At 40.2% G+C, this 19,788-nt stretch overlaps 1 protein-coding gene across 1 annotated transcript; it reads left to right on the top strand.

Moving 5' to 3' along the window:
* The first annotated feature begins 1,900 nt into the window (after nucleotides 1-1,900).
* slc6a4b (solute carrier family 6 member 4b) lies at nucleotides 1,901-18,674 on the top strand. Its single transcript, XM_055886280.1, has 13 exons — nucleotides 1,901-2,173; nucleotides 5,491-5,625; nucleotides 5,961-6,180; nucleotides 6,561-6,699; nucleotides 7,016-7,150; nucleotides 11,682-11,785; nucleotides 13,433-13,560; nucleotides 13,755-13,867; nucleotides 14,016-14,147; nucleotides 14,390-14,489; nucleotides 14,742-14,842; nucleotides 16,165-16,332; nucleotides 16,540-18,674. Exons 1-13 carry the CDS (start codon nucleotides 1,951-1,953, stop codon nucleotides 16,621-16,623), a joined length of 1,782 nt encoding a protein of 593 aa, XP_055742255.1. The 5' UTR covers nucleotides 1,901-1,950; the 3' UTR covers nucleotides 16,624-18,674.
* Nucleotides 18,675-19,788: the final 1,114 nt, after the last annotated feature.

Genomic DNA, 19,788 nt, shown 5'->3' with positions numbered 1-19,788 from the left:
AATTACAATCATTTCCAATGAAATGCTGCATTTGCCTTGAAGTAGTGTGTTCAGTGTGGTGCATATGTTGGATTTATCGAACGTATGCGTCAAACTGTATGTGTAGATGGCTTGACAGAAATGGTAGCAGAAGGTGAATGTTGAACTTTTGTTGCATACATATCCAGATGATGCTGCGTACCATTTTGCGCAATGACGCTGTCGGTGTGTTCGAAGTGTTAATGCTACAGCATACAAAGACATTCTAGACGATTCTATGCTTCCAACTTTGAGGCAACAGTTTGGGGAAGGCCCTTTCCTGTTTCAGCATGACCATGCCCCCATGCACAAAGTGAGGTCCATACAGAAATGGTTTGTCGAGATCGGTGTGGAAAAACTTGACTGGCCTGCATAGAGCCCTGACCTCAACCCCATCGAACACCTTTGGGATGAATTGTAACGCCGACTGCGAGCCGGGCCTAATCGCCCAACATCAGTACCCAGTATTTTGGCTGAATTGAAGCAAGTCTCCGCAGCAATGTTCCAACATCTAGTGGAAAGACTTCCCAGAAGAGTGGAGGCTGTTATAGCAGCAAATGGGGGACCAACTCTTTTGACACTCACAGTAGGCCTACTGCAAATATCATGTAGCCTTGGGATTATTATTGTATATTCCCCTCTAAAAACGATTTCCTAACATTTTCAATTAAATTATTTGTCTTAACAGTATAAAACAAGAGTATAGAATCAGTAGTATGAACGTTAGAGGAGGAAACTTTAGATAGGCCAGGCAGCAGCAACTACCATTTGGCTTTAAGTGACAAGTTCATGATGGTGTTGAATGTTGCTCGTCCAATCACATTGTCATATCCATTTTCCAAACTAACTTCATTTGGTGCACTCTCCACTCATTGACCTGCAAGATTATGACAGTCTGTATATTTGGTTATGACTCTGTAGGACTTTTGAAACGGCCAGTGCTAAAAGTGGTGGATTCAATTACAAGGTCATTTAATTAGGTTTCCCTAACGAGTCCAGTTAAGCCACAGAGCTTCTGGTCTGTGCTGTTGTCTCCTCACCAAAAGCATTACCCTGGACTCAGGGAGCCAAGACGCCTCGGGACTTTGTGTACTTAAAGAGTTCAAAATGGTCAAGGTTCACGTGTATTTCATTCACGCGAACACATACGCGCACACACACACACCAACACACACACACCTTTCTTAAGCCGTCTTTTACCAATCTTTTGACATGGGACTTTGCATTGTCAGGTGTGGATTCAACGCCGACAAGAGCTTTTAAAAGTTGCGTCATACTGTCAAGATTGGGACTTGTAGGCATGATTCTGCATGCTACCATGGTGCCATAAAGTCAAGACCTCTAAAAATGTGGTGGATTATAACATTTGCATACAGTGACTTTGAGTAGCTTAATTCCTCCTCCCCTCCATTGCAAGTTACCATTTAGATCCACAGACTTTTTTAATACTAAATACTCAAATTAATTCAAAAATGTATTCTGACAAGATACATCAAGACACATATAGTAAGTAGCCTAATAATGATATTGGGCTTTAGGGAACCTAAACAATACATAAATTCAACCAAGCCGCTTATCAAATAGTAGACCAAGTAGTATATCTCTTGAAAAGTGTTGTTAAATAATAGTTTCTAAAATGTGCGTTAATAGAGGCCAGGGTTTCTACAATTGTAGCCAAATTTAGGGAACCATAAACTCATCGAGGTTGGAGTGGAGCTCATTTTGTTGATATTAATGTGTGCAGAGGGAGTTCTACTCCATGAGCCTAGTGATTGGCAACTCTATCAAGTAGCAATGTGCAGTCCCTCCTACACCTCCCACTCTGACCTGTCATCGCCCATAATATGAGAATCTTCTGTGCCTCTGAAGCTTGTCAGTTTTTTCAAACTTACCTGCTCAGACGGCAGACTGGCTTTTGATAGTCCGCCAACCATGACCCGCCAAGACACAGCGACCCCAACGGGAAGCCTGAGCGCACAGGGCCCCTCAAACAGCGGTTACAACAACAACCCAGTGCCGGTACCTGTGATCACACAGACGAACTCAAGAGACAAATGGAGCAAAAAGATGGATTTTCTTTTATCAGTCATTGGTTTCGCGGTAGACTTAGGAAACGTGTGGAGATTTCCATACATTTGTTACCAAAATGGAGGCGGTAAGAGTTCAATTCTTTAAGTATTTGCTTTCTGTTTTAGTTGGCTAATCTATGACCTTACTTACATTTATGTGGTCTTATCTTTCTTAATATTAGATATGGCTGAATATAATTTTTTTATATTATTCTTTAGATAGTCTATGTTTGGAATGAAGGATTTGAGAACGATAGTGGCTCTCATGCGCGCACTTGGGAAGGCTATACCTCCTGCTGTCCATGGTGCTGAAATTAGCTTCACATGCTCGAGAGCCTGCAACCCACTCCAGTTTACTCACTGAAACACACTGAAGTAAAACATTATAGTTAAGCATAAAAGTCAATAAAGTATTGTACTATGTATAGCATAGGTTTTCCTGTTTATAACCTAGACTATTAGGAAAGTTCATCCGCCAAGATGAGTTCGAAAAGACAGCGTTCTATAATGGACTTGTTTAAAATGTCCCAAACGACGTCGGACGCGGTACTGAATGAGGCTACAAAGCATAGGCCTGCCTCTAATCTGATCAGTATTATGGGAAATGGAAAGTGGAAAATGTCTAGCATATCGCGATTATAGGCTATAAACGAATTAAAAAGTCGCTCAATATTGTATTTGGTTGCATGAAAAAAATTTTTTTTATTACATCTGTAATTACCGTTGTGTTTGCACCTCACGTGTAGAAGGCTACCGTTTGCGGTTTGACCAGAGGGAATATTTCACTTGTTGCAGTAATTTTATGCACCTTACAGTGGCACAACTGCTTCTCTAAAAGCAGTTGTGTAGAGTACGTAAATAAAAATACTTTAAAGTATTACTTAAGTCGTTTTTTGAGTATCTGTACTCTACTTTACTATTGATATTTTTGACTACTTTTACTTTTACTTCACTACATTCCTAAAGAAAAGAATATACTTTTCCTCCATATATTTTCCCTGACACCCAAAAGTAGTCATTACATTTTGAGTGCTTAGCAGGACAGGAAAATGGTCCAATTCACACACTTATCAAAAGAACATCCTTGGTCATCCCTACTGCCTCTGATCTGGCGGACTCACTAAACACACATGCATCCTTTGTAAATTATGTCTGAATGTCGCAGTGTGCCCCTGGCTATCAGTACATTTAAAAAAACAAGAAAATGGTGCCGTCTGGTTTGCTTAATATAAGGAATATGAAATGATTTATACATTCACTTTTACTTTTGAAACTCAAGTATATTTGAGCAATTACATGTACTTTTGATACTTAAGTATATTTAAAACCAAATACCTACAGACTTTACACAAGTAGTATTTTACTGGGTGGCTTTCACTTTTACTTGAGTCATTTTCTATTATTAAGGTATCTTTACTTTTACTCAAATATGACAATTGGGTACTTTTTCCACCACTGTCTAAAAGTAGGCAAGACCATGTATCCATTTGCATGTACCTTCTGTTCTGAAATAAATATTTGTTTTAAGTTATAAAATGTGTAGGGATATACAGAAAACCCTACTCTAAAGGGTTTCAAAATGGTTATTTGGCTATCGCCACAGGCGAACCCTTTTTGGTTTCAGGTAGAACCCTTTTTTACCCTCCGTGTAGAACCCTCTGTGGAAAGGGTTCTACCTGGAACCAAAAATGGTTCTTGAAAGGGCTCTCCTATAGGGACAGCCGAAGAACCCTTTTAGAATCTAGATAGCATAGGTTTTTCTAAGAGTGTACCAATCATTTGACAGATGATCTGATTAAAAAGCAAAGACTTTTCGAATCTTTGGATGATATGAATGTAATTAATTACAATAAACCTCTGCCAAAACATTGAATACATAAATACACATACATTTGTGCAAAAAGTAGTCATAGTGTATTTAAAGGGACAATCTGCAGTTGCTACATCCATTTTTGGACTTATAAATTAATGTTATGTACCCATTAATTCTTGAAGAATAACTTATAAATGCCCAATGATCGCTTAGTTCAATGGTTGTACCCCATCATAACCCAAAATATAAGCATGTGTTACTCCAATGTTTGTAAAAAAAGTAAATGTAAAGAAGCACTATTTATCCTCAGAACATGGTTAAAACTATAATTTTGATATCATGAATGGTCAGTCCTTGCATCCATAGCTGTGTTTATACATTTTAGAGTGGCTAGATTTCTCCATCCCTATCCCTCAGCTTTTTGCCAAAAGAGAGGCGGGGAGTGCACTTTGTTATCGTTTCAACTGCTGATTGCTTCGTTAAAGATAAACACTTAACCTAAAGCATCCAGGTATAATGTTTTATAACCTGTTTAAAAAAAACTTAAATCGATGTCCGCGTCCCCATAAAAATCTGTCAGATTAAGCGAGAGATATCCGCCGATGTCGCACTTCCGCATCTGCAGTGAAAGGTGGCAGATCAGACCATGGGACATCCCGAAAATCAGTCTTCTCACACAATCGTCTGTAGCGTCCGAACGGTTTGGCCAAACGGTTTAACCTCTCTATGGAAAGATGAGACTCTCACGAGCGCGATGGTGTTCTCCTTTTATGTTTGATCTAGGACGCCCACAGGCCTCGCAAGACTCGTCTGAAGGTCCCCGGTACCAGTTGAAACAATTAGTTGAAGTATATATGGAGACTGTTTCGAGCCAAAAATAAGGGTTTAATTACATGTAAAAAAAATAAATAGAATAATTATATTTCCAGATCTTTCTTATATCTCTCAGATATAGGACAGCCACTTCAGAACAAACTTCCTTTTGATGTTTTTGTGGGGACTATCTGTTGTTCCATGAAGTGAATCTGTTATTCAATGTGTTTGTATGGGCTAACAGCAGTAATGACTATCTGTTGTTCCCTGAAGTGAATCTGTTATTCAATGCGTTTGTATGGGTTAATAGCAGTAAGGCCAAATAAAAATGTTCACCCTCCCAGCTTATTATGAGTTGATAATACTGTATGAGCCTTTTAATGTGTTATAGAAAGGCTTATAAATAATATGTTCTGTCTCTCTATGCATACCATTTCAACTGTAAAACTGGCTGCTATTTAGTCCAGATCATTATGAAATGGTTACAACACATTATAAACGGGTCATACATGACTTACAAGTCTTGCATGCATTATTACTGCATGTCTTACAATGCATTACAACTTCATCATAATGCATGAAATGGATTCTATACGTAACGTGTTACCAGATTTCCTTACATATTAAACTACTACATCTCACATCTTGCATGTCTGACACTTGTGCTGTGACAGTAGCCTGGGGACGAGGTTAGGCCTGCATCTTCATCAACACAATGTGATGTCCATATAGTTATGAGTCAGACATGTGATTTTCCCTCTTTACATCTCTGGACAGGGGCTTTCCTCATCCCCTACATTGTCATGGCCATCTTTGGAGGGGTGCCACTATTTTACATGGAACTGGCCCTGGGACAGTTCCACAGAACTGGCGCCATATCCATATGGAAACACATATGCCCCATCTTCAAAGGTAGGACTAGCATCATTTACAAAACAACCCACCTCACATCTCACTGACCCCACACCAGTGCACGTCTTTACATTACTTGCATACTACACATCTTCTTCTCACGTTCACGTGGCACTTGCTGTTGACAAGTTTATCGATGAGAACAAGGTAACTATGGAATCATTTGGAAAGTGGGTCAATTGAAAGGTAAAGTACTGTACAGTCCTCAGTATATGAAACGTACACTATAGGCCTATAACTACATAGTAATTGGTCATTTCAAAATGGCATCATGTTGCATAGAGGCACGTGTCTCTAATATCTGATCTCACTGATACATCTGTCTATGGTTTCAGGCATTGGGTATGCGATCTGTGTCATCGCGCTGTACGTCTCCTTCTACTACAACACCATCATAGCCTGGGCACTTTTCTACTTCTACTCGTCCTTTGCCAGCGTCCTGCCCTGGACCAACTGTGACAACGCCTGGAACACTGAAAACTGCACCAACTACTTCCTGAAAGACAACGTGACCTGGAACAACTACTCCAGGTCACCTGCTGAGGAATTTTACACGTAAGTCCATGTAAGTGGCGGACAGCACAGGGAATACCTTACCGTGACCTTGAATAGTCCCGTCAATTGTTTGACATCATTGTAATCGTTTCATCGCATTCAAATGTTTCAAAATACATTTTCATTGTATTCTCATTTAAACGTTTCAATTAAACACTTGCTCACTAGTGCTGAAACATGCTGTGATTATGTAAAGCTGATAGACAACAAGAAATGGTGCTCTATCAAAACAAAAAGAGTTCAATGGCTCACTTCATATATAGCCCTAAAAATGGATCTATATCGAGCCACAAGGCACCATTAGTTTTAGCAATGTAGGTAAGCCTACAGGTAAAGGTAAGTAAATGCAAACACAGTACTAATGTATTTTTCCTATACAGGAGGAATGTTCTGGAGATCCACAAGTCCGATGGGCTGCGTAACGTGGGGGGTGTTCGCTGGCAGCTGATGCTCTGCCTTTTTCTCATCTTCACTATCGTTTACTTCAGTCTCTGGAAGGGAGTGAAGACATCAGGGAAGGTAGCATGTCTAAGCCACTGTTCCAGGAAACCGCAACAGTGTGTGGGGATAATTCCCGGATCATTGTTGTACATTGTAGCAAAACGTCTGTGATTAGTACCGTTCTTCCGGGTCATCCAATCCCAAGGCTAATGTACTAGCCACAGAGAAATATTTCAGTGGGTGGTGTTCACAATGGGCTTAACAAGTACCAGGGTCATTACAATGCAATGTCCAGTGTGATTTACTTGTCTATAATCTCCATTCATCTTCCCATCTCATCTGTCCCCCATCTCTCTCTCGCTCACTCTCTGCTGCTTTGCCCGTCCCGTGCCAGGTAGTGTGGGTGACGGCCACCTTGCCCTATGTGGTGCTCTTCATCCTGTTGATCCGTGGTGCCACCCTACCAGGTGCATGGAAGGGAGTGGTCTTCTACCTACAGCCAAAATGGGAGAAACTCTTTGAGACCAGTGTGAGTTATAGAGAAGAAACAGAGTACACTTGTCCATTATCATATCAATTCCATATGATCATCTGTTTGGAGCGGGAAACACTCAAATAGGGTGAGGAGTTTCCCAGTGTTGTCTGATCATTTTGGTACCGTTTCAAATGACAATTTGTTTATTACAGTGAGCGGGCTAAATTTGCTATAGGATGTTATAATGTTGTTATTTGAATGTACAGATGCAGTAATTTTTTTGCGTGTGTCACAGCACAGCATTTTGCACTCTCCTGTGTCAAAATTGGTGAAAGGCAGTGCACAGCAGTGATCAAACACAGTGAATCATATACAAAATAATGTAATGTCCCTAGTGAGGAAGAGGATGTGGCATTTGTTATTTCAATTTGACCTTTCGCTAAGCCCCGCCCCATAATTTTGCGCAACCAATCGCAGTGCTTCAATGGATAACAACTGTTGTCGAGTCCGACACTTCGGACAAGCTCACAATTAAATGGCATGAAAGCCAGTGAGAGATATGGAAAAAACTGAGTCTTCTTTAAAAAAATGAATGTTTAAGTGGCTAAATAATTTAACAGTGTACCAGAAGTACTTGCTACTGTGATTCCTGAAATGCAGAGCCTGTTGATGGAGTATTTTTTAGAATGCGAAATTATACTTTTGTTACATTGTTTTCTTGCTCAGCTGGTTAGCTAACTCTGTCTCATTGACCACCAAACGTTGCAAACGCTAGCTAGCCACTTAATATAACTTGTTTTCTGGGAGGTTACTGTATACGGACACGCCGCTGAGAGTTGAGTGTGGAGACGAATGGATTCGGTTCAGTCAGTCATCCTGATGAGCCCTTCTGAGCAAGTTTATGCTGGCTAGCTGGCAACAACAGCAGTATGGCGCTAGTTAAAACTTGTAAAAGAAAGTTGTGTTTATTTCTAGAAATAACTTGTAGTATTGGTCACCATCTCCAATTTGTTCCATCCCACTTCATTTTATTTAGAGTAGGACAGCAGCCTACAAGAAAAATTACTGATAATATTGGTAGTAACCATTTGGATGTCACAGTGATACAGTCTACACTGCTCAATGGGGAGAGTTTGTGCTGCAAGCCGGGGGCGTAGTGTCAGTCGCTCCCGCTTGCTGCAGTAAGGAGAGGGTAGCTGTTAGATCAGGGGTGGGCAATTCCAGTCATCGAGGGCCTGATTGATGTCACAGTTTTGCCCCAGCCAAGCTAACACACCTGACTCCAATAATCACCTCATCATGATCTTCAGTTTAGAATGCAATTTGATTAATCAGCTGTGTTTGCTAGGGATGGAGAAAAAGTTTGACACCAATCAGGCCCTGGAGGACTGGAGTTGCCCACCCCTGTGCTAGATAGTGTAGCCTGTATCAGGCCAGTGTGACAGCTAAATCACATTTATTGTAGTGATTTTCACCGAAAATGTACAACTACGGCATTAACATCTAAAGTTACATTTTTGTGCAAAATTAAAAAAAATACTATTACTCCGATAAAAATGGAATGATTCTGAACACTTCCAAGTTCCAACTTTGGCAGAGAAGTTTCAAATTCTTTGAAGTTTCTAGCCTCAAGCATAAACTAGCTAGCTGGGAAGGGCTCAACAGGACGACTGACTGAACTGAATCCGTTTGTCTCCACTCGACTCTCGCTGTGTGACTAACGTCATCAATTTGGGAACCAGGCGTGTCTCTCCCTTGTTTTCTCAGAACGTATGTTAACTAGCTAAGCTAGTTATGAATACATATTTTGCCGACATCCGGGTATGATTTGAGATCACTAAAGTGGTTATAGTTTTGACTGCATGCTGACTGAATTCATGGCTAGCCACACTATAAACATAATTTTACCAGGTTTCTGTGAAGCAATTGTAATGACAGTCCACCACAACATACCTAAGAGTTTACTGATTAGCAATGGGTATTATGTGTTTAATTTAATTGGGTATTAGAAACACAGGTCATTGTGAAGGGATTGCGCCAGTGGTTGAATGGGGAATTGGGCTTCCTGAGAAAATGTTGTCCGAGGTTGAATAATGCATCTGGTGTTCTGGTTATGGGGAGGTATTTTTCTGGTGGCTATAAAGCTGTTCAAACAACATGATCATGACATCAAAAAATATGTCAGCCTGATGTCAATGCAACCAGTATATTGGGAACAGTCTGAGTCTACCTCTACCATAACATAGAAGGTGTTAAAAGATGCCTGAGCGGAGTCCCCACATCTGTTTTTCAGGGGAAACGGAAGAGGTTGAAAATACTGAATCCCTGAAAACTGTAAACATACACTTTCTGCCAACCTGTGGAAAGTTCCTCTACCATAATGTCCTTTAACTTTGCTTTCTTGCATTCTACTCTCTGATGGTACAGTGCTGTATTGTTGGCTCAGTATGAGTGAGCGCTTTGGTTCAAGGGAATATGGATGAGATGAGATGCATAAATAAGCCACGTGGTAATGAGATGCGTAGTTGGTTTAGATTTTTTCCATTAACAAAGCCCCCCCCACCCATTCTCCCTCACACACACATACACTCTCTCTCTTTCGTCCTCCTCTCCCTTTTCAAGTGCATGCCTCTCTTCAGATCTCTCTCAGTACAGCTGTGAAATAGGATTTGTATGAGGCTATCATTTAGCAGAAATGTCATTTGACACAACAGGTCACAGTAATCCATTGGAAAATATGACAATTTTGTCTATTCAATGAACACCCTACAATTTGTGCTTATGCTGCAAGGATAATGCATTATTATGTGCAATGCATTGCAAAATTTGACATCAGCATGAATGACCCCTTTATAATGTCTTTATTATCCTGACAAAAGAGCCAAATGTGTGTAGACATTATAAAGGCACATGGAAATAATTAGAAAAGTACATTTCCCAAAGAAAATGTGTGTGCTTGCTAGCTTGTCTTGAAATATGTATGGTTGATAGGACAGGATAGTCTGAACATATAAACGTTGGTTTGGTGTCTTTAGCTTCAACGGTTCAAGAGTTACTACTACTGCTGGTGGGTTATTTTATGCCAATGTTGGCTAATTTATATTGTTATAATCTAGAACGTTTGAAAATGTTAAAGTTGTTTTAATGTTTGCAGCTGAAATGATTTAAGAACAGGAGCACGTATAGTGTCTACCACAGTGTTCCTATGGTTGTCATTGAATCCCTTAAGTGGTATGCTAATGTGTGCTAATTCAAATTATTATAATGTATACATGTTTAAGATAATTTTAAGTCAGGAGAGCCTGAATGTTAAAGTTGGTGCTGTAGCTTTATTGGCCAGGGAGCAGGACCATTTTGAATGGCAAGGTACCTCTGTATTCCAATGGTTGTCGTTTAAACTCATGTTCATTTATGCACATTTTAAATGGTTATAGTTCAAAAAGTATAAATAGTATCACAAACTTGTATGCAAGCAATATATGTTGAGTCAGTCTGCACATTTCAGCATTGGTTTGGAATTGATAGCTTAAACGGTTCAAGAGAAGTACCACAGACAAATGTTCCCCATGTAATTCTATGGCCCTTTTATTACCATTGAAATGCATTGGGTGCTCAATTAAATATTGCTGTAGTACAAAAAGTATAGATACTATCCATTTAAAAAAAAAAGTCAACTAAGTTGGGGCAATCTGTACATTTGAAAGTTGCTTCGCTTTGAGAGTTTATACCAGTGGTTCCCAACCAGGGTACAAGGACTTGGCCTATCCACAGGGGGAACTTGATAAGACTGATGAGACCATAGGTCTACTGGTAAAATGCACATGAGGGAGTACTTCAGGGGTACTCCGGGCAGAACAAAATTCAGTTGGTGGTACAGTAACCAAACATTTTATGGAACCACTTGTTTATACGGTTACAGAGTTGCGGTGCTCTAATATGCACATTTAAGGAAATGTAAACTGATTAAAGGATGGAAGAATGAAAGAATGCTTGAATGTATGAAGTGTTTCCGTCATGCTGAAGTTGGTTTGGAGGTTCTAGATTGAATCGTTAGAAAGCAGTGGCACTGTGAAAATCTACCTCTCGTGGTGCCATTGACGCTAATGTAAACATTGCCCACTTGAAATCGTTTTAGTTAAAAAAGTATAAATAGTATAAAAAATCTGAATGCAAAGCACACTAACTAGTAATACATTATTACGTGCAGACTTTAATTTCAAATGTTACCTGTCACTTATTATATACATTTGTATTAAACAAGAAACACTGTGCACAGATATGATATGATATGATTTGGATGCTTGGAGGTAATCAGCTGTCCAACAGAGATATTTGAACGTGAGAAATGAATTAGCATTACATCTAAAGCCCCACAATAGCAGAAGATTGTGACAGATAGACAGACACACTGACTGGCTGACAGACAGGAACAGTTAGGCTTCAGTAGCTTGACACAGGTCTTTACACTGTTGAGATATACAGGGATGCTATACAAGTCAAAGCACTGAATCTGACATTCTGAGATTGCAGGTAAATCCCTCAGGTTGGGTCATTTGTGTGTAATTCATCTCCATGTGTTTTGTAGGTGTGGGTAGATGCTGCGGCTCAGATCTTCTTCTCCTTGGGGCCAGGCTTTGGGGTGCTCCTTGCGCTCTCCAGCTACAACCCGTTCACCAACAACTGTTATCGGTAAGAGCTGACACTAAAACTCCCTTAATAAATAATAATAAATATACACTGAGTGTACAAAACATGACATACACTTTCCATGACATAGACTGACCAGGTGAATCCAGGTGAAAGCTATAATCCCTTATTGAGGTCACCTGTTAAATCCCCTTCGATCATTGTACTGGAAGGTGACGAGACATGATAAAGAAGGATTTTTAAGCCTTGAGACAATTGAGACATGGATTGTGTATGTGTGCCATTCAATGGGTGAATGGGCAAGACAAATTATTTCAGTGACTTTAAACGGGGTATGGTAGTAGGTGCCGGTTTGAGTGTGAAGATCTGCAACGCTGCTGGGTTTTTTGCGCTCAACAGTTTCCCGTGTGTATCAAGAATGGTCCACCACTCAAAGGACATCCAGCCAATTTGACACAACTGTAGGAAGCATTGGAGTCAACATGAGCCAGCATCCCTGTGGAACGCTTTCAACACCTTGTAGAGTCCATGCCCCGACAAATGTGTTCAGAGGGAAAAAGGGGGTGCAACTCAATATTAGGAAGGTGTTCCTAATGTTTTGTACACTCAGTGTATCTGCCTGTATTCACCTATGCCATTTAGTAGATGCTTGTATCCTAAGCTTGCATCCAAATGTATGTGCATACATTTTCATATGGGTCGCCCCAGCGTGAATCAAACCCACAAACCTGGCATTGCTAGCGCCACCCACTACCAACATAGCCACACACCTCTGAGAGCATATGAAACTGTCAACCACATCAATCACTTCCAAACAAGTAAAAAGGTCAAACTAGAATGACTCAGAGGAGATAAGTGTATCCAGGATGGAAGAGGAGACTGCTCCTCCTGCAAGTCCCATACACCAGTGATGTAGGAGTATAGAGTATGGCTGGATCCCTACGGTAGCGTTTCCAATCTCTCTCATAAAAGGCCGTCATGCATTGATATCCAGTGACAAAAACATGCGCCTCTGGCAGCCTATAACTATAGCCCTCCCTTTTATTCGCATCAGCCCTGTGTCGTCGAGGAGGAGGAAACACCGGCCAATCAAGGGGATTTATTTATGATGTGTTGTGTAGATGAGCTCAAACGGATGTCCCACAGCAACTCTTTAAGACAATGTAATTACAATTATGAGAAGGGAGTGGTGAATCCAGCGTAGTGGGAGATGAAAGGATCACGGGGCTCTCCTGAAGAAATTGAATTGTACGCTCCCTGTGAGACGGCTGTCACGTGCGTGGTTAATGTGATTAGTACAGTAACAGTGGCGCACGTGAGGAAACAGTGGCACTGCTGCTTCTCGGAGAACTTGATGAATCACACAGAATCTGAATGGACTTACTCTTGCTGATAGGGTTATCCTAATGAAACAAAAGTGAATGCCCAGTCCATATAAATAGAAATGGCATTTAGATGACTGTATGTCTCAATGGTCCACTCACTGTTTGTGTTTTCTTGCTAGCAAGTGAGCTCGGTCAAGAACATGCCTTACAAAGGTAATCCATTTAGGGGACAGTTGCTCCATTTACAACATCCCAATGTAACCACTGCTCCCAACCAAACCAGAGAAAGATATATACGAATGAATTACAATACTTGAGATGATCAGACAGGCACCGTGTTTGTCTCTATGTTGTGATGCCGTAGTGACGCCATAGTGACCAGCCTGGTGAACTGCCTGACCAGCTTCATGTCTGGTTTTGTGATCTTCACTGTGCTGGGGTACATGGCAGAGAAGAGAAATGTGAATGTGGAGGATGTAGCCCGAGACAAAGGTCAGTGGCCAAAACTCTTCTAGATAAATGTTTTTTCCACGAATACCTGTTTTAAGTGTATTTGTCTGTTTTATTAAGTAACTGACTGTACATGTTCAACAGGAATGTATTTCTATATCTAGTGCAACAGTAGGAAATTGAAGCCTTTAGATTGTTATCAATATGGGATTTACCCCCAAACACCTCATCCCCAGGTCCAAGCCTACTCTTCATCACCTATCCAGAGGCCATAGCCAACATGACAGGGTCAACATTCTTCGCCATCATCTTCTTCGTGATGATGATCACTCTTGGGCTCGACAGCACGGTATGACAGAACTTGGGTTGAAGTGTCTCATCAGAAGAAGGAGACTTGCCTGTAACTTGATGTATCAGATTATATCTGAACTAAGTGATGTCCTTAGGTCATGTGTAATCACACTCATTGACGTGGCCCTCTCTCATCTCTGTCTCAGTTTGGAGGACTGGAGGCTATCATTACTGCTGTGATGGATGAATACCCTGATTATCTGGCGAACAGACGGGAGCTGTTTGTACTGGGCTTGGTTGTTGTGTGCTTTTTGGGCTCCCTCAGCACCCTTACCAATGTAGGTAACATGTAAATAAGAATGTAGCACTTTGAAGACAAACTTTGCAACAGTTAAAAAAAAGGGCACGAGGGATCTGGAAGCTCCTGATGCAACAGTAGTCGTTATAAGATGGCACAGGATTAATCAAATAATTACGTTTGAATAGAAACAAATGCTAAATTAACAATCTATATTAGTTTGATCAACTTGTCCAGAAGAAACCTTTCACCAAATAAGTGACAGGCGTGTGTTTCTCTCAGGGTGGGGCCTATGTGGTGAAACTGCTGGAGGAATTTGGGGTGGGTTCCTCCATCATTGCTGTTGGTTTTCTTGAGGCCATCGCCGTTTCCTGGTTCTATGGTAAGAATGGTGATTTAATGGTGATGTTACATCTCACGCTTCCTATACTCCCAGTAGTCTTGCATGAGACAGAAATCATAATTTTTTTTTTTTGTAGTTGTTAAAGCAGAAGTAATGCATTATGCATCCTACTGACTCCTAAATTATATTGACAAAAATACTTTCTTCAGGTTTCACATGACAAGAAACTGTTTTAATAGTTCTTATCATAGTGTTGTTGAATGCTCTCTTTTCAATTTGTATTGCTTCCAGGTATCACGAGATTCAGCAATGACATTAAATCCATGTTAGGCTATTCTCCTGGATTATTTTGGAAGGTGTGCTGGGTGGCCATCAGTCCTGCATTTCTAGCGGTAAGCAGACCCGGAGGGGAAACCAACCAATAAGATTTGAAATGACGGAATATATTGTCGAATCCACCTAACAGGAGGCTTTGTTATCATACCCTCATCTAGACAATTAAAACTGATTTAACAGTGTTCGTCATCCACTAGTTCACAAATCTGACGCACATCAGGTGACTCAATCTGATTGGCCTACAGCTCCCTGTCACAGAGTTTCTGTACCGTATGCGCTAGGAGTCAGGAAGCAGGTGCAGAAGGTGAGTTTAGTAATGAGAATAAGCAGATGAACAAAACAGGAGAACCGTACTGAACGCGAACAGAACCAATACTGCCTGAAGACTGGGGCTACTGAGGGCTAAACAAAGGGTACGTAACCAAGGTAATGATGAAGTCCAGGTGTGCATAACGATGGGGAGCAGGTGCGCGTAATGATAGTTGCCACAGTTTTTTGTAAACCTCTCGTATATCGCAAACTTCAAATCCTCCTCACGGCCCTTTCTGGTAACCTGCCCTGTCCGGATCAATGGACATGGCAGGTTAAATGACATGGGTGGATGGTCAGTGTAGGATCAGATGTGCTAACATTTCATTTGGACTTTGCTAGAGATTGTATGGTAATATTTTGCTTAAAGCCTACAGGTATAACGCTTTGTCCCTTGTAATAAGCATGTATCATCCTTTATAGTGGCTTAATATACAGTTTGTAAAATGCCATTGTCTCTAAGTTTCAACATTTCAACTGACTCAAAATGGCTGTTATTTAATCAGGCTCATTATGATATGATTATAAGACATTATAAGAGGGTCATGAATGTTCATGACAAGTATTACAATGTATTATAATAACACCATAATGCATTATACGTGCAGACTTTAAGTAAAGTGTTGCCAACCATATTTTTCAGCCTCCTCCACCTTCAATTCTTCAGTCTGGAAGTAAAGGACACCCAGCTCCCTCCAGCCTTAATGTCTCATATTTTTTTCTCCTGTTCATATTCTACAATCCTAAATGTCAACTTTATTCGCCTGCATAACGTAATATCCCTGCCTCCACTTTGCATACATCTCCTTTAATCTCTCTTAGCCTTCCGCTGCTGAAAGAGCTGTCATTTTCTTCTTTATTATTCACCCTTTTTTGTTTCTGCTCTCATCTCCCTCGTTGGTCTCTGATAATCTCGTAAAATAAAGATATACATTTTTATGTATTGAAATGGCTTTTCTGCTTTTTGGGGGGGAGGCACACAGGCATCTAATGCCATTGTCACATATGTGAATTCTAATTGAGAAAAATATGAGCATGACTTTTGAGACTTGTCTCTCTCCTTTCACAGTATATAATAGTGAGCTCCCTGCTTAAGCCACCTCCCCTCCAACTCTTTGACTACAAATACCCAGACTGGAGCATCACGGTGGGCTATGTCATCGGGGCCTCCTCCTTTATGTGGATCCCTATCTATATGGTCTACAAGCTGGTGTGGACCCCCGGATCACTGAAACAGGTCTGATGGACTCATGTACTGTGTTGACTATTGACAAGAAATGGATGTGTAGTGTGTGGTCTGTGTGACTTATTGTCCTAAAAAGAAGCACCTAGTTAATACATTTCAATATGTGATGAGTGTATGGCAAATGGTTTAATTAATCATACACACTTGTTGTTATCTCTTGTTACTCCATCCCTGGTCTCTACCTGTTGTTGTTCCCAGCGCCTAGCCGTATGTCTGAGACCTGAGAGGACCATTATGCCAGAGATCCACACAGACTCCCTCAACATGAGTCCTGTTCCATAGAAGCACCTACGTTGCCAAGAACCCAGCCAGGCACATCATGTTCTACCAATAGGCTCCTGAATGAGAACCAACTCAGCAGATACAGATCAATCTCATGGAGTGTTCAACAAGTCTTTTTTTTTTGTAGCTCAGTAAGTACAATAAACACAAATTATCTGCAAGAGGGAACTTAATGTAAAGAGAAAACATTTCATATGAATTAATATTCAGTGTGAACGCGTCCTTCAAATACTGTCAGTATACAGTTTATTTTGGACAGAAAAATGTAGGTCTGATCACAAGACAGACTTCTACAGCTATTAAGATAAGGCAGTCACTTCTCACCAATTACTTGTTTATTTATTTAACCTGGCAAGTCAGTTAAGAACAAATACTGATTTACAATGACGGCCTAGGAACAGTGGGTTAACTGCCTTGTTCAGGGGCAGAACAACCGATGTTTACCTTGTCAGCTCGGGGATTTGATCCTTTCGGTTAGTGGCCCAACGCCCTAACCACTAGGCTACCTGCCATCCATACTTCTTTCTGCTACATTATTAACAGTCAAAAACATGACCCAGTCACATTAAATTACCCGTCCATGTTTTCTTTTTAATGATATACCCTTTTAATTAAGCAACCACAGTGAGAATCAGCTTTGGAAATTGTCTCATTAAAATCCCAAAACATTACATGCAGTGGAGATGTTTTAAGAAAAGTATCTTGTGTGTTGAAGATAAGATCAATAACCAGAAAACCTTTATTAATAACTGGGTTTCATACAAAGTATAGCAGATAATGTCATTTGTTTTGTGTGATAAGTAAAAAGTTACACTGTGTGGCTGACGAATGGTTGATGTCTTAAAGGTTTTTTGAACAGATTTTGACCGATAATAGTTCCTCACCAACATGCAAGTTAAAAGGATTACCTCAAAGAATGCAGTTAGCGGATGAGACCAAATACGCTGCTAAAAGTCTTTCCTTTTAGGTTATGCTTTATTTCATAGTCTGCTATTTACCTGTAATATTCTTGGAAATGAAGGTAAAATGGTAATGACATAATTATTGTTACGTAATTGGTATCCTGGGTGTTTACCAATTGTTTTGAACCAGTTGGTACCAATTATTTAGATATACACTAGATGTCTAATTGTGGGCGCTGTGTCGAAGCCACTGTGCCTCCATCTTGGCACTCCACCACCGTTGAGAAAAAAAAAAATCTAAATGCTTTTCTTAATGTCTACATTCGTTTTTGCAACATTTATTCTATTACCCACCTTAATGCATTCTTTTAAATTATATTATGTGAGCTAAACATAACATTTAAAAAATTCATAAATTTCCCTGAAAGTATCATTTTTAGTTACTGTCCCCACTACAACAACAAATACATACATACATGGTATTTTGTCAGTTAAACATTTAATTGAAATATTGTAGAATTCCATTCATTCCTATGGAGGATTGCTCCTACTGGGGAGTGCCAATATGGCTGACCGGTGGCTTCAAAGCCACTTAATGGCCAATACATAGCGTCAGCAATCCAGGGTTTATATACATTATTGGTTGGTACCCATTTTTAGCAGTTTCTGGTATATTCCAGTTACATTGGGACTACAAAATAAATTGTTAACTTATTTTCTCCTAAGTGTTTGTTGTTGGGATAAACAACTTCCGGGTGTATTCTGCCTTAAATCTGCCTAAATATTGTAGATACGTCAAAGCATAATAGACTCTGTATTGATATTATGCCTCTCCAGACAAACAAAAAAAAGGTTGTATTTTCTCTATGTGATAAGACTGTTTGAACTGTTAGTCAATCCCAAATCAAAGCCTATCAGGGATTGTAACACGTTTCCATTTACTCTCAACCTTTGTTTCATTTATCTCCAGAGAATAATGTGACGAGTCGTTTTAATTATGCTATATAATATTTGGAATGTTTTGTGATTTCAGTCTTACCTTTCTAAATAAAAAAGGAAGCAGGTCCCTGTATTTGTAGGATGTGACGGCAACTTTCTCGTATACATGTAATGAGAAGTTTAAAAAGATACTAAATATATAAACGTGTATTACATCCTCATGTTTTTGTCCTTCTTGAGCCAACTATTCATTTTTACAACAACAAAACCATCTTAACGTGCCACATTTCAACTAAGCACATTTGCCACCGATTCGATTGCTTGCTGCTGTTCAACTTGACTGAAAGAGTAAATGTAAATAAACGCGCAGAGCCGAACGTGTGCCCGAAGTAGGGATGTCCATTACTGATAGCTGTCCCTCTCATGTCATTGTGGTAGCTGTCGTTGTAGACCTCATTGAGAGATTCTAATTAACAGCCTGATTTGCAATATCCAGAAACGATCAAAATGCAAGGTAATAGAACCGCTTCAAATGGTTTTAATGAAATGTTTTATTAAACAGAACCCCCCCAGAACCCATAGTCCCCCGCACACAACCCTGCTAAGCAAGGCTTGATCACGTCAAGGACCTCTGGTATGAGAAGCAGAGAAAATCAATGGGATTAGACAATTGCTCATTTGGGTATTTCTATAGAGGGAAGCTGAGTGACACACATCAAAGCTCCTTTGTGTGGACCGTTGCGGTAGAGTTGTCTCTCAAACAGACCTGCAGAGGAGACACATGAAAGGAGCGCTGGCTCAATGGCTGCTCTTTTATTACCATCAGAAATGAACAGCTCGGCAAACTTCACTGTGCGATGAAGAAACACCAGAGAAACATAAGGGCAACACTGTAACCAGAGGATCTACACAGCGTGACACAATGTCAGACTTAAATCGAACACACAAGGAGTATACTTTGTCTCTTGTCATTTTAAGATCAGGGAAATCACTCTTGAGATCTGAACGAGCAACCAGCCTCTCTAACCTCTAGGCTACCCAATATGTAATCTGTTCAAATTCCATTTCAAGGCAGTCAATCAATAAGAAGCGCATGTACAGAGTAGATGGACCATCTGGTTTTTAGGGAAGAAGAGAGATACAATGTTAACCTGAGATCTAAGTTCATGTTCCAAATATAGAAAAATAACAACATTAAAGAAAAAAACAGAGTGATTGCTTGCAAATGGATAATCTAGTCCAGAGCCTGAGTGCCTGCCTTCTCATCATCGGTCAAACCACGAAAGCAACAGTGAACAACAGAGAGAGAGAGAGAGAGAGAGAG

Source organism: Salvelinus fontinalis, chromosome 28, assembly GCF_029448725.1.
Source record: "Salvelinus fontinalis isolate EN_2023a chromosome 28, ASM2944872v1, whole genome shotgun sequence".
Classification (NCBI taxonomy): Eukaryota; Metazoa; Chordata; class Actinopteri; order Salmoniformes; family Salmonidae; genus Salvelinus; species Salvelinus fontinalis.
Note: the sequence above shows the minus strand (reverse complement) of the source record. Positions and strands in the feature narration are given on the sequence as shown.